This window comes from Xenopus laevis, chromosome 4L (genome assembly GCF_017654675.1).
Source record: "Xenopus laevis strain J_2021 chromosome 4L, Xenopus_laevis_v10.1, whole genome shotgun sequence".
Taxonomy (NCBI): Eukaryota; Metazoa; Chordata; class Amphibia; order Anura; family Pipidae; genus Xenopus; species Xenopus laevis.
The window spans coordinates 36,165,561-36,181,780 of NC_054377.1; the positions used below are offsets into that span (position 1 = coordinate 36,165,561).

Here is a 16,220-nt window from a genome sequence, read left to right on the forward strand (position 1 = left end):
TAGTAACACAACTACCATCGTATTTAAGAGATAGCGATGATGCCATTAATAAACTCAGTAACATTGAATGGCAGGATGGTTTCATCTGGGTAACAATGAATGTCACTGCTTTATATTCCTCAATTACACATGCAGATGGAATACATGCTTTACAGTATTGGTTGCAAGAAATGGATGTACATACTCCAGACCAAAATCAATATATAGTGGAATCCGTAGAATATTTGTTACAACACAACTATTTTATGTTTAATGGAGACTATTATATGCAGAGGTGCGACACTGCCATGGGGGCACGGTTTGCCCCATCATATGCTAATCTCTTTATGGGCTGGTATGAGACAAACCACATCTTTGCAGATAATGTACCCTATAAGGACAATATAAGGGGCTATTACCGCTTTATTGATGATTTGATCATTGTCTGGGAGGGTACGATACAAAAACTACAGCTATTTGTAGAATATTGTAATGATAATGATAACAACATTCGTTTTACATATAAGTGGGATGAAACTACTATTGATTTTTTAGATATAAAATTTTGCATACAGAACAAAGAGATCCACACAGATGTTTATAGGAAGTCTATTAGTAGGAATTCATTGTTGCATAGAGAAGTAACTTTCCAGAGTCTTTGCTGTGAAGTGACAGTTCATCAGATTCCGTCATAACTGTTGCACTTGGGACGCTTTTCAGGACCGAGCCATGGATTTATGGGACAGATTACTACATAGAGTGTAACGCTTTTCTGGCCTATTCTGCCAATTAGGAGTTAAGGGTGACCAGCTAGGTAGTGAGCATGGGTTACATTGCGAATCTTTACCCAGGGCAGAGCCTTCGCCAAATGGAAGCTTCCCCTTTAAACTGTAGTTGAACTACAACTCACAGGCATATAAGTGCAAATAGAATAATGGACGCCAGGAGGTTCTTTTAGAAGGTTAAACAGGAGCAGATTTATTATGCCAAAGGCAAATGACCACAGGTTTACTTACAACAGTTCTGAGGACACAGCAGATGGAATCACTTTGGACAGTAAAGGTTCACAGTCAAACAGATGCGACTCCCAAAGGATATTGCAGATAGGTGTATATCAAATCCCAGTTCAACCGACGTTGCACAGTGAGGGGATCGGGATCAATCAGGTAGGGGTCAGGTAGTCCTTTGCTCACCTACTGCCCTAACAACTGAGTTCCCTGCTCTAAAGGCAAACAGGCCTTGTGGGAAGCTACTCCCTACTACAATCCTCGTTGGAGCGACAGCTGCTCTTTCTGCTACACCTCTCTGTCTTTCTCTCCTAGAGAGAACTATAACAGTATCTTACTATTTTAGCTGGTCCTCGTTCACGGGGTTTACCTGGTCCCCGACTTAGCACTAAAGGTGTCAGGTCCCTTTAGGGTAAAAGCTTACTGGGGCCTATGGTGATCCCAGGCTCAATGGAGATTCACCTAGCAGCAGCACCAGGAGCCAAAGAGGAAGAGGACACTCCCTACACACACTATATAGCAGTGTGGCAGGGGAGTGTCATTACACTCTTTGTCCAATAGGTGTGGGTGTTACACTTTGCCAGTTACAAGGGCTTGGCCCAATAACAAGGGAAAAGAGAACTACATACAAGGGTAGGGGATTAACTCTATAGGGATAGGATATCCTATAGGTCCCTACATACACCCGGGGGAAAAATCCATTTCGTCCCGACAATGGTGAAATGATATAGACACAATAGTAACAAAGTGAATATATAAGTGCAAACCAACAATACCATTGAACATCACTCTTCTGGTATCCTCTCCTGAGGAATACCTGGTAACAATGGGTACTGTGGAGAAAAGAACAGTAAAGAGCAAAAGTGCAATACTGTATTGGATAAGTTTCAGTGCAAATAACTTCAGTTGCATAACTTTATTACATTCATGAGGTCCTTAAAGGAACACTCAGGCACTTAACTTACGACACTTGAACCTTCCATAGCGTATCAGGAGGTCCAGGCACAGGCTTGGCTGAAAAGAAAAATTAGCATACATTTCTTTTCACACATGAACACTCATTTTTATTGCAGTTGAGTTACATGACCCCACCATAACCAAAAGCTTTATTCATATCACACCCCCCCTCCTACCCAAGTGTACAAAGTCACTGAGAGCCACTTGGGGAGTAGTAAGGTGAAGAATAAAGGTGCTACTCAGCGAGTAGTTAGAGGTAGAAGAGTTTTGGTGGGGGCTCAGCAGTCTTTGTCTCATGAACCCAACTATTTACAAGTTCCAGACAATGTTCAGAAGTCCAGAAATGGAACAATGAGTGAACAAAACAATGAAGAAGGCCCAAAACTTGGGGCATCAATCTTGAAGAACAATGAAGAAGGCCCAAAACTTGGGGCAATCAAACGACGTCCTCAAGTGTAAACAAATCATCCCTAAGAGGAATTCTCACTCTTAGAGGCATACTGAAAAGTTACAACACACAGGGTCCAGCCGGATCCACTGTGGACAGCTTAAGAAATCATCCCATACTTTTCCAGGGTATGTTCATAGGATAGATAGTAAGAAGGGTGAGGCTTATCTACCTTCCCTCCATTAGGCAGAGTGGTTGACAAGCTGAAGAAGCGGTCCTCTTGAAACTTCCCACAACTTTTAACATGGTGCTTTAAAATGGTACGCCCATACCACCATTCGCTGAGGGTGTCACAGAGGAAGACCATGTCACGCTGCCGCTTCTGTGGATCGCTCTGGAACAATCCCTTGGGTCCCACATCTGTTTTCTTTAAAAGTTCTCCATAAAGCCATTCCTCCAAATTCTTCTCCACTTCGTCATAAACCCACTCAGGTGCATAGGGCATTGGATATCCCCAACGGTCACGAACACGGGCATTGATAATACGTTGCACCCTTGAAACTGTGCGTGCCTTCTTGGGGTCGGCCCTTCCCTGAGAGACCCAGAAACCTTGTGCCTCTGGAGAAAGCAAGGGTTTTGACAAGCAGGCAACAGGCTGCTGAGAACTGGAATGCTCTGATGGAACCACTGTGGATGAAGCCTCATCCTTTGGTGCAGTGGTTGGCTTTGGAGTAGCAGGCCTAGGCATGGCAGGCTTGGGTGTGGCCGGCCTAGGAGTGATAGGCCTAGGTACAATATCAGGGTTCCTGCGCATAGTACTCCCCCTCCCTCTGGGTGGAACACGTGTTTCCTCACTTTTTGTGGCTGCATCCCCACTAGCGCCTACTCCATGTGAAATAGACAAAGCCTTTATAGGAACGATCAGGCTTTGCTTGCTGGGTGGACACACTGAGGAGAGGTGAAGAGGATATGCGGGAACAGGTGCAGGAGCAGAGTCTCCTGACACTGAAGACAGTCCATCTGTGTCTGTAGCGATGGATTTTGTTTTTATGCCCTTTTTAGGATCAGCATAAAGTACATAGGGACCTAACCAGCACTCGTGAAAACAATGAGGGCACGATGAGTGGAAATTACAGGTCTCTGTGGATAGCTCACGGGTACAGTGCCCGCAATAGGGAACAACTATCCGGTTATAGTGGACATTTAGCTTTTCTCCATATGTCCCGGCCCAAATATATCTAAGGCCAAAGTCTACATCTTCTATGTCCTCATCCGAGAACAGCGGAGCCCCAGATAGGTTCTCCTCCGCATCCGCCCAACCCTCCCAGGAATGGTCAGCCATAATAATGGAAAAGGGTTTTACCGGAATGAAGAATGTAGTTAGTAAGTCCGGAAGGTCCGCACTTGGATGGGCCACAGCCGTGGTCCGTGATGGTGCAGCACCTTGAACAGGAGCGATGCAGAAATCCTCCGGTTTTGCTGAAAAAGAAAGCGGTAACAAGCAGGTACCGCTTGGTGTGAAGAGTAAGAAGTGCAGTGAAACTTTCTAGGCAGCCGCCGGAAGTCCACAGGCACAAACAGGCGGAGCTGTGATGAACACGTCCTCTCTCTGTAAAGTCTCTTCACAAAATGGCGGCGGGACGTGACGTCAGGGACCGCCTTAATCCCAAAAGCGCGCCAGCGAAATCTCGCGCTCGCGAGACTTGAGCTATGGCGCAGGCTCGTGTATCGGGAAATAGAACCTCCAAGCCCGAACCCACGGCCCTGAGATACTAGGGGAAAATTACCTAGCAAATTTAGTAGAAAAAGACGTGCAGGCAGCCTTTTGCCAATCAGGTCCGCCGCCTGTCACGAAAATTTAAAGCGACAGTGCACAAAAACACTAAATCACAAAAATACAAAAATAGCCTGGATTTAGGGGCGGGGCCCCACGTTGGGCGCCAAAATGTAACGCTTTTCTGGCCTATTCTGCCAATTAGGAGTTAAGGGTGACCAGCTAGGTAGTGAGCATGGGTTACATTGCGAATCTTTACCCAGGGCAGAGCCTTCGCCAAATGGAAGCTTCCCCTTTAAACTGTAGTTGAACTACAACTCACAGGCATATAAGTGCAAATAGAATAATGGACGCCAGGAGGTTCTTTTAGAAGGTTAAACAGGAGCAGATTTATTATGCCAAAGGCAAATGACCACAGGTTTACTTACAACAGTTCTGAGGACACAGCAGATGGAATCACTTTGGACAGTAAAGGTTCACAGTCAAACAGATGCGACTCCCAAAGGATATTGCAGATAGGTGTATATCAAATCCCAGTTCAACCGACGTTGCACAGTGAGGGGATCGGGATCAATCAGGTAGGGGTCAGGTAGTCCTTTGCTCACCTACTGCCCTAACAACTGAGTTCCCTGCTCTAAAGGCAAACAGGCCTTGTGGGAAGCTACTCCCTACTACAATCCTCGTTGGAGCGACAGCTGCTCTTTCTGCTACACCTCTCTGTCTTTCTCTCCTAGAGAGAACTATAACAGTATCTTACTATTTTAGCTGGTCCTCGTTCACGGGGTTTACCTGGTCCCCGACTTAGCACTAAAGGTGTCAGGTCCCTTTAGGGTAAAAGCTTACTGGGGCCTATGGTGATCCCAGGCTCAATGGAGATTCACCTAGCAGCAGCACCAGGAGCCAAAGAGGAAGAGGACACTCCCTACACACACTATATAGCAGTGTGGCAGGGGAGTGTCATTACACTCTTTGTCCAATAGGGGTGGGTGTTACACTTTGCCAGTTACAAGGGCTTGGCCCAATAACAAGGGAAAAGAGAACTACATACAAGGGTAGGGGATTAACTCTATAGGGATAGGATATCCTATAGGTCCCTACATACACCCGGGGGAAAAATCCATTTCGTCCCGACAATGGTGAAATGATATAGACACAATAGTAACAAAGTGAATATATAAGTGCAAACCAACAATACCATTGAACATCACTCTTCTGGTAGCCTCTCCTGAGGAATACCTGGTAACAATGGGTACTGTGGAGAAAAGAACAGTAAAGAGCAAAAGTGCAATACTGTATTGGATAAGTTTCAGTGCAAATAACTTCAGTTGCATAACTTTATTACATTCATGAGGTCCTTAAAGGAACACTCAGGCACTTAACTTACGACACTTGAACCTTCCATAGCGTATCAGGAGGTCCAGGCACAGGCTTGGCTGAAAAGAAAAATTAGCATACATTTCTTTTCACACATGAACACTCATTTTTATTGCAGTTGAGTTACATGACCCCACCATAACCAAAAGCTTTATTCATATCACACCCCCCCTCCTACCCAAGTGTACAAAGTCACTGAGAGCCACTTGGGGAGTAGTAAGGTGAAGAATAAAGGTGCTACTCAGCGAGTAGTTAGAGGTAGAAGAGTTTTGGTGGGGGCTCAGCAGTCTTTGTCTCATGAACCCAACTATTTACAAGTTCCAGACAATGTTCAGAAGTCCAGAAATGGAACAATGAGTGAACAAAACAATGAAGAAGGCCCAAAACTTGGGGCATCAATCTTGAAGAACAATGAAGAAGGCCCAAAACTTGGGGCAATCAAACGACGTCCTCAAGTGTAAACAAATCATCCCTAAGAGGAATTCTCACTCTTAGAGGCATACTGAAAAGTTACAACACACAGGGTCCAGCCGGATCCACTGTGGACAGCTTAAGAAATCATCCCATACTTTTCCAGGGTATGTTCATAGGATAGATAGTAAGAAGGGTGAGGCTTATCTACCTTCCCTCCATTAGGCAGAGTGGTTGACAAGCTGAAGAAGCGGTCCTCTTGAAACTTCCCACAACTTTTAACATGGTGCTTTAAAATGGTACGCCCATACCACCATTCGCTGAGGGTGTCACAGAGGAAGACCATGTCACGCTGCCGCTTCTGTGGATCGCTCTGGAACAATCCCTTGGGTCCCACATCTGTTTTCTTTAAAAGTTCTCCATAAAGCCATTCCTCCAAATTCTTCTCCACTTCGTCATAAACCCACTCAGGTGCATAGGGCATTGGATATCCCCAACGGTCACGAACACGGGCATTGATAATACGTTGCACCCTTGAAACTGTGCGTGCCTTCTTGGGGTCGGCCCTTCCCTGAGAGACCCAGAAACCTTGTGCCTCTGGAGAAAGCAAGGGTTTTGACAAGCAGGCAACAGGCTGCTGAGAACTGGAATGCTCTGATGGAACCACTGTGGATGAAGCCTCATCCTTTGGTGCAGTGGTTGGCTTTGGAGTAGCAGGCCTAGGCATGGCAGGCTTGGGTGTGGCCGGCCTAGGAGTGATAGGCCTAGGTACAATATCAGGGTTCCTGCGCATAGTACTCCCCCTCCCTCTGGGTGGAACACGTGTTTCCTCACTTTTTGTGGCTGCATCCCCACTAGCGCCTACTCCATGTGAAATAGACAAAGCCTTTATAGGAACGATCAGGCTTTGCTTGCTGGGTGGACACACTGAGGAGAGGTGAAGAGGATATGCGGGAACAGGTGCAGGAGCAGAGTCTCCTGACACTGAAGACAGTCCATCTGTGTCTGTAGCGATGGATTTTGTTTTTATGCCCTTTTTAGGATCAGCATAAAGTACATAGGGACCTAACCAGCACTCGTGAAAACAATGAGGGCACGATGAGTGGAAATTACAGGTCTCTGTGGATAGCTCACGGGTACAGTGCCCGCAATAGGGAACAACTATCCGGTTATAGTGGACATTTAGCTTTTCTCCATATGTCCCGGCCCAAATATATCTAAGGCCAAAGTCTACATCTTCTATGTCCTCATCCGAGAACAGCGGAGCCCCAGATAGGTTCTCCTCCGCATCCGCCCAACCCTCCCAGGAATGGTCAGCCATAATAATGGAAAAGGGTTTTACCGGAATGAAGAATGTAGTTAGTAAGTCCGGAAGGTCCGCACTTGGATGGGCCACAGCCGTGGTCCGTGATGGTGCAGCACCTTGAACAGGAGCGATGCAGAAATCCTCCGGTTTTGCTGAAAAAGAAAGCGGTAACAAGCAGGTACCGCTTGGTGTGAAGAGTAAGAAGTGCAGTGAAACTTTCTAGGCAGCCGCCGGAAGTCCACAGGCACAAACAGGCGGAGCTGTGATGAACACGTCCTCTCTCTGTAAAGTCTCTTCACAAAATGGCGGCGGGACGTGACGTCAGGGACCGCCTTAATCCCAAAAGCGCGCCAGCGAAATCTCGCGCTCGCGAGACTTGAGCTATGGCGCAGGCTCGTGTATCGGGAAATAGAACCTCCAAGCCCGAACCCACGGCCCTGAGATACTAGGGGAAAATTACCTAGCAAATTTAGTAGAAAAAGACGTGCAGGCAGCCTTTTGCCAATCAGGTCCGCCGCCTGTCACGAAAATTTAAAGCGACAGTGCACAAAAACACTAAATCACAAAAATACAAAAATAGCCTGGATTTAGGGGTGGGGCCCCACGTTGGGCGCCAAAATGTAACGCTTTTGTGGCCTATTCTGCCAATTAGGAGTTAAGGGTGACCAGCTAGGTAGTGAGCATGGGTTACATTGCGAATCTTTACCCAGGGCAGAGCCTTCGCCAAATGGAAGCTTCCCCTTTAAACTGTAGTTGAACTACAACTCACAGGCATATAAGTGCAAATAGAATAATGGACGCCAGGAGGTTCTTTTAGAAGGTTAAACAGGAGCAGATTTATTATGCCAAAGGCAAATGACCACAGGTTTACTTACAACAGTTCTGAGGACACAGCAGATGGAATCACTTTGGACAGTAAAGGTTCACAGTCAAACAGATGCGACTCCCAAAGGATATTGCAGATAGGTGTATATCAAATCCCAGTTCAACCGACGTTGCACAGTGAGGGGATCGGGATCAATCAGGTAGGGGTCAGGTAGTCCTTTGCTCACCTACTGCCCTAACAACTGAGTTCCCTGCTCTAAAGGCAAACAGGCCTTGTGGGAAGCTACTCCCTACTACAATCCTCGTTGGAGCGACAGCTGCTCTTTCTGCTACACCTCTCTGTCTTTCTCTCCTAGAGAGAACTATAACAGTATCTTACTATTTTAGCTGGTCCTCGTTCACGGGGTTTACCTGGTCCCCGACTTAGCACTAAAGGTGTCAGGTCCCTTTAGGGTAAAAGCTTACTGGGGCCTATGGTGATCCCAGGCTCAATGGAGATTCACCTAGCAGCAGCACCAGGAGCCAAAGAGGAAGAGGACACTCCCTACACACACTATATAGCAGTGTGGCAGGGGAGTGTCATTACACTCTTTGTCCAATAGGTGTGGGTGTTACACTTTGCCAGTTACAAGGGCTTGGCCCAATAACAAGGGAAAAGAGAACTACATACAAGGGTAGGGGATTAACTCTATAGGGATAGGATATCCTATAGGTCCCTACAAGAGGATATGATACTATGAATATTAAACAAGCTTATGATGAGGCTGTACTAAAAAATAGAGTAGAATTATTAAAAACATCTAATAAGAATGGAAATACATATAATAGATTGAGATTTATAACAACATACAGCACTGAAGCGGACAGAATAGAGAAAATAATCCATAAGCACTGGCCCATACATTTGGATCCCATCTTGACTAATATGGGCCTTGAGAGACCACAAATTGTTTACAGGCGCAGTTACAACCTGGGAGACAAATTATCTCAGAGTATGCTGCCAGAAAAGAGAAGCAGAATCAACTGGTTAACAGTTAAGGGGACATATCCCTGCTGAGCAAACATATGTAAATGTTGTAAATTTATCAAGAAATCAGAATCATTCCAAAGTATGATAACACAAAAAATATATAATTGCATATGATTAAGGGATACAATCCCGAAACGCGTTAGGCGGTTTACAGCAGTTCAGTTACAGAAGTGCCGTCAGCCTGTGGAGTTTTTGATATAATTGCAAATCATATGCAAACTGTAGAACATCAAATATAGTATATCTGGCTACATGTAGATGTGGACAACAATACATGGGTAAAACCACTAGGAGATTAAAGGATAGAGCATTGGAACATCTTGCAGAGTAGATTTATCTTCAGCAGTAGCAGAACATGTCATAACAACACATGCTGCCAATGAACAATTTGTGAATTTTCAAGTGATAGATAGAGTGAAATTGAGTAAAAGGGGAGGTGATGTAGACAAGGTGCTGTCCAAAAAATAATTTCAGTGGATATTCACCTTGGATACAGTAAAACCCCCAAGGACTAAATAGAGAAAGTGACATTAAACAACATATACGCTGAAGTTGGATCGGTATATATACAGAAATTCAAGGTTATATATTGACAGAGAAAGAGAATGGGATTAAGTTTCAACAGCAATGTACAACAAGAAACTAAGGGATATCTGCAAATACAGTGCTATTGGGGGATCACTGGATATATTATTAAAATGAATTATGGAATGTGTTATCCATTATTGAAAAGAATATACAGGAATATGTATAAAAATAATAGAAATAAAGATGGAATGGAAAGAAGAATAGATAAGATAATGGAAATGAAGAAATAAAGAAAGCTATTCATTGAATGGAAAATACTACCAAAAATTGGAGTTAATGCCTAATACCCAGTATTTAATATTTAATACTTAATATTTAATTTTTAATATACAATGATGGATATTTAATAACTATTGATTCTTTAATAACTATTGAAATAAGAAATAGTGATAGTTTTTGAGCTTTAGTGGGTGTGCTAGATTGATAATAAATAAAAACATAATCAATGAAATTTGGCATTGATATAATAAATAGAATAATTACAGTAATATTAAATATTAGACAAATTATTGGGATTTACCACAGGAATATATATAATAAAGAGATGAGAGAAAATACTTCATCAGTTCAGGTGATTTTAAATAGGTAAATTGTAACAGTAATTGTTTTTTAGCAACACTTACTTTTTACATTGTACCACTAAAATGCGCACATTGAAGCAGAAGTTTTGAAAAAAATATGAAGTCCGTGTCCCGAAGTGGATTCGCAGTACAGCACAGAGAGAGCGGGATTACTTATACCTGGATAGACTGCACCGGCAAGGAGCTGCTCATTAGATCAGATGCATCAAAGGTTTGCCCCCAGAAAGCTTTCTCTAGAATTGAAACATATTATTCTATTAAACAATAACTTGTCTGCTCCAAATTCAGTCAAGAAAAGTTGTAACAATTTGCACATTGTGGGAAATGTATCAGAAAACAAATATGTTATTCCACTTATATCATATTCAGAATATGGTGTAAGCTGAGCTATGTAAAATAACCCCTCACTACTTACCACAAATGAAATAACATGTAATGACCTTTACTAAAGTGTTCAACTATTATACTGGGCCTTTTTTTATATATTGTGTGAAGAGATTCATCAAAAGCTTTTTGTATTTCAGGAAGTGGTAAAAGAAATGAATAGAATAGGTATGATCATCGACTTGTCCCATACCTCCTTCAGCACATCCCGAGAAGTTTTGAATGTATCAAAAGCACCCGTGATATTCAGTCACTCTGCTGCCTTTGCTTTGTGTAAAATTAATCGAAATATCCCAGATGACATTTTAAAGCAAGTTGTAAGTAAACATCTGTGTATATTGAATATATATAATGCTTTAAAGTCAATATGAAGTAATATAAATTCTGCAACTGCAGAATACAACTGCCTACTGCAACTGCAGACTACAACTGCCAACTGTAACAGTTTATCAGACAAGACAGATATGCCATACCTAAGGTAAAGGTGGCCATACACTGGTAGATTTAATCAGATGGATGTTCCGATAAAATTGTCTACTTATTATTGCACTGACGGTGGTAAAAAAAGTCTTAGAATTTGATTAATTGGACAGGTTTATAATTTTCCGTCGCTTAACAATTAAATCTGTAAATGGATGGAATGAACAGATCATCATCATCATTAAACAATCTGTGACATTAGGTATCCCAAACCCAGAACAGACCCCGATGTCCTGGTCACGGCTCACTATTCTGCCTTTAACAACCGCCGTTTAATTTGGGAGGAGCCCTCCGCTACTCGGATGCGAGAAAACCTAGGAGAGAGTTCTGGCCAACAAGGGAACCGTACATGCAAACAGGAACGGAGCATAAGAGCATGATCAAGGACAGACCAGGTCAATAACAAATCAGGAAGTGCCGTACAAAGACAGGATGCAGGAGAGTAGTCAAGGTCACAGGCCTGGTCGGTACACAATTAAGCAGCAATAGACAGGATCCGAGAGAATGGTCAAAATACAGGCATGGGTCAGGATTAGGGATGCACCGAATCCAGGATTCGGGATTTGGCCAGGAACCCTTCTGCCAGGCCGAATCGAATCCGAATCCTAATTTGCATATGCAAATTAGGGGTGGGGAGGGAAATCTCGTGACCTTTTGTCACAAAACAAAGTAAAAATGTTTTCCCCTTCCCACCCTTAATTTGCATATGCAAATTAGGGTTCGCATGCGGTTCGGTATTCGGCCGAAACTTTAGTGAAGGATTCGGGGGTTCGCCGAATCCAAAATAGTGGATTCGGTGCATCCCTAGTCAGGACAGGCGGCAAACAAGACAAGATCAGGGACTGGCAAACATGAATAAACACACTGCAAATCACACCCAGGAATTAATAAAGTAGATATAAGTTGGGCAAAGGACATTAATTTGTGAGCCCTTTAAATATTTTAATTTTGTGCCAGTGTGAGATAACGTCACATGCATGGGACCTTAAGCCCGGAAGGGGCAAAAGAATGCACGTTATTACTATTTGGACATAAGGAGCGCACATCGGCATGCAGGGAAGGGGAAGGACAAACCAATTAATTTGGCTATAAAAAATATTAAAATTAAAAAAATAACCAAAAGTCCTTAAATCACAGCAAAGCATATTTAGAAAATAATATATTTGGGCAAGGAAAAATAAAAATCACAAAGGTATTCTGTGATGCTCTACGGCCAAACACTATTAAAGAATGTATTAATAAAACACACATAATACTGTAATGCTCTATAGTTTTTGTAAATATTAGCAGATAACGTAATATTAGCAGTTGTTCATCATTTATCTGAAACAACAGATTGTGAATACCACAGACTTTTGTAGGTTTTCTTTGGAGGGATTTAAAATATTTTTTACTTATTTTTACTTACTAGTGCTAGTAACCAGGGCACCTGGGCTACTAGGATCATATGAAAGGTCCCTCTTGAGTCTGAGGGTTATGAAATTTATCTGCAGGTTTTGGATCCTTGCAAGGTATGACAATCCTTTTTTTGACCTTCCTCCTCAGCAGACTAAATGGGTGTCAGCAGCCTCAGGATTGTCAGCCGGTTCAGAGGTGTCAGCAGTCTCCACATCTTAAGTATCATCTTTAAAGAAGATGCAGCTTTTTTTGGACAAGCGAATTGCTCTGTGTTTTTTTTTAAAAAAAATAGGTATAAAAAATGATGCATACATACAGTACATATATTTAGAGCAGCACATACATTCACACTTTATCTGAATATACAACTAGTACTGCAAATACAACTGTGCATGTCAGCAGCATTATAATTAAACACTTAAAAATATTAAAGTACTTTTTAATAAGCACTTAAGTTTTTAAGTTTCTCACAGTTTTAAGTCAGACCACTGTTTTCTCAGCTGTTCTTTTGATCTTGCATTACTTTGGAAACCTTCTATAACCATTTCAAGAACACTTTCCTGGTGGTTGGTCTTGAATACTGTGCCTTCTTACAGTCTTTTTTCTGGAAAATGGAGAACATGTAAACCATTTCTGCTTTGGTCATGGGAGTTGCCTTCCTTTTACCAACTTCTTCCATGGCTAGACCTTATTTGAATAAAGTCACGCAAAAACCTGGATGTAAGTGGGCGAGACTTGTGGAATCCACAGCTACAACTGTTTGTTGTGCAGGTTGCGAGCAACCATTGTACCGAATGGACTTTGATCATTCAGATCTTTGGCAAACAAATCTAATTGTCTCTCAACGAATTGGCAGGAGCAATCTTCTCATCATACAGTAAGTACTTTTAATGCAAATATTATACCCAGTGCAACACTCTGTTTATCTAAGTAAAGTTATTAATATTGTACATTATTGTAATCAGTGCTTTCACTTTTTCCGCAGCTATATTTGAGCACACCATCTGATCAAGCCCTGAATTCCTGTGAGAATTTATTGAACTGTACCAGGCACTTCTGTGCCTATAGAAGGTAAAATTCAGATGAATAAAATAAAACAAAACACAACAAGGTGTTTTAAGAGCTAGCCAACTTATGCAAATCTTTATATCCTACAACTGATTTGTGAAGTCCAGGTTTAAAAAAATCTTGGGTCTCAGCTGATGATACCTCAACCTCGACTATGGTACTTTGATCTTATTATGTTCACAATGGAACAGAAGATGGCAAGGTACTCTTGGTCCAATTTTTCCTGCTGAGTAGAAATGAAAAGAAGAACACCATGCAAAGGGTGTCACAGCTGTAGAATCATAGGAAAAATAGAATCATGCAAAGTAGGGATGCACCGAATCCACTATTTTGGATTCGGCCGAACCCCAGAATCTTTTGTGAAAGATTCGACTGCATACTGAACCGAATCCGAAGGGGAAAAAATTTTTACTTCCTTGTTTTGTGACAAAAATTCACTTGATTTCCCTGCCCACTCCTAATTTGCATATGCGAATCCAAATCCTGCTGAAAAAGGCCAAATCCTGGCCAAATCCCATACCGAATCCTGGATTCGGTGCATCCCTAATACAAAGCCTCTTGGTAATTGTTTATTTCACATGAATTGAATGCTTCCACGTTAGGTGCCACATTTTTAAACCATATCTGATTTCCAAACTACTAATCCAGCAACACTGAAATATGCTACATATGTGTAAATGTTCAATTTGGCTTTAATAGTAGCATTCTACTATGTAGTAGCTTGAAGTTACAATAATCCATTTGGATCACATAGCCACTATAACAAATTGTTATTCAATGTCCTCTCTGTCCAACATATTTGCTAACATGTAAGAAGCACCACTTGTGTAGCGTAAAAAGTCATATAGTACACAGCAGACCAAAACAACAACCATCAGTTTTACTTGCCAATAGATTTATGACTGTATGGAAAATGCGATCAAGTAGACAATATGCCAAAAGCATTTAACCAGCGCCGTTCCTGATGCCGGAGCAATGCTGCCCCCCCACTCGTTTACCTGCTCTGGGTATCTGATGAGCAAGATGCACTTGGATTATCAATTGCCTTAAAACTGAGATGCATGGATTAAGAATAGTGGCTAGAATCCATGAGTGCTCCACAGGAGACTAAGAAAAAGGCTAAATATTATTATGAAATGCATCGACAACCCATATGAAAAATCTCACCCAAACAGCCAGCAGCCACAACAACCACACATAGCTAATACATGGGGCAACTTCACTAACCTCCGAAAATTCGCCAGCGGTGGCTTCACTCACATCGCAACACTTCGCCAGGCGTAGATTCACCAAGACAACACAAATTCACTGAAATCCGAAGTTGCGTCCTGGGCACCAAACACTAGCAACGTTGCGCTAGTGTTACTGCGCCAAATGAAGCAAAGTTGCGCTAGCGTTGCCTAATTTACATATGGCGGGAAGTCAAAGTTCAATGTTTCAAAGTTTGTTGCAGCAAATACATTACACTACACAAGCCCGGGAAACCTTAATAAAAAAAATATAGTTGTTTTATTGCTCTACACATGAGCCCAGAGTATAGTTTATGTCCCATATGTTAGGAAATGTAGGGTAGGGAAGCCGGTACCCCCAAAAAATGTAACGCTATTTTTCAGCCTTTTACCCTGAAAAAGGAAAAGACACTAGCGTTTTCGGGCCTTTGAAATATTTTTTGAGGAAACTTTTATCTACTCTATTGCACTTCGCCTTGTCTGAGGTGGCGAAGGCAAGTGTGGCACAAGAGGTAACGTTCAGTAAAATCTGAATCTTAGTGAATTTGCGTAGTTACGTCCATTTGGCAGAGCACAAATTTGCTGGGCGTTAGGGCGTAAAGTGCCACTAGAGTCTATCTCCTTCGCTGGCAAAATTACGCCAGCAACCATTAGTAAATTTGGGATGCACAGAAATGACGCCACGCTGGCGAATTTTCTCCCGCGTTAGTCACTTCGCCCCTTTAGTAAATTTGACCCATAGACTGTCCACTCCACATACTGCAGTACCATATTTTCAACATAGAACATGGACATCCATGCTGTTTCCTATTTTTTTTCGAAGTGGATGGTCTTTTTTTGTTGCAGAAAAGTTATTACTGAATGCAGATTCAGTAATAACTTTTCTGTGACAGAGAAAGAACATTCACCCCAACAATATTCTGAACTGTAAATAATGTGTACAGTTATGTCTGTTTTCTGAGGATGCTTTTTACACTTTTGGATGTTTTTGTATTACAGTTTGTATTTTGTATTACAGTTAGTGCTAAATTAGTGGTAAATGTGTGCATCTGTGATACTTTATTTTTATACTTTATTATACTTATGTTGTGCATTTCTGAAATTCCTGCTCTTTTGCACATCAACATATTTTGTTTATGCGTGCTTCTAATGAATATAATTCTTTACAATACTCAATTTGTCATATTCTATTATACACTGTTAATAAACACAAATACAGCAAAAATAATTGTTTTACCTGTAAGTATTCTTCATTCAGTGCTTCAATTATGGCATTGCATGTTTCTATACTCGACAGCCTGTGCCGAATTCCAGAGGTAGAGGATTTAAAATCTTTGAAGGACTTCCAGTTGCAAGATATTGCAGTGTTGCAATCAGTCTCTGCTCTGCAGGTATAGCTTGCCTCCTGCACGTGTCTTGTTTAGTAATCAATGGTGCTACT

At 42.1% G+C, this 16,220-nt stretch overlaps 1 protein-coding gene across 1 annotated transcript in view; it reads left to right on the plus strand.

Moving 5' to 3' along the window:
• LOC108713984 (dipeptidase 2) overlaps window positions 1–16,220 on the plus strand; it is a 440,550-nt gene that overhangs the window by 304,140 nt on the left and 120,190 nt on the right. Inside the window, exon 7 of the mRNA XM_018257771.2 lies at window positions 10,745–10,921. Coding sequence (XP_018113260.2) covers window positions 10,745–10,921 — 177 coding nt within the window. The remainder of the gene's footprint in view (window positions 1–10,744; window positions 10,922–16,220) is intronic.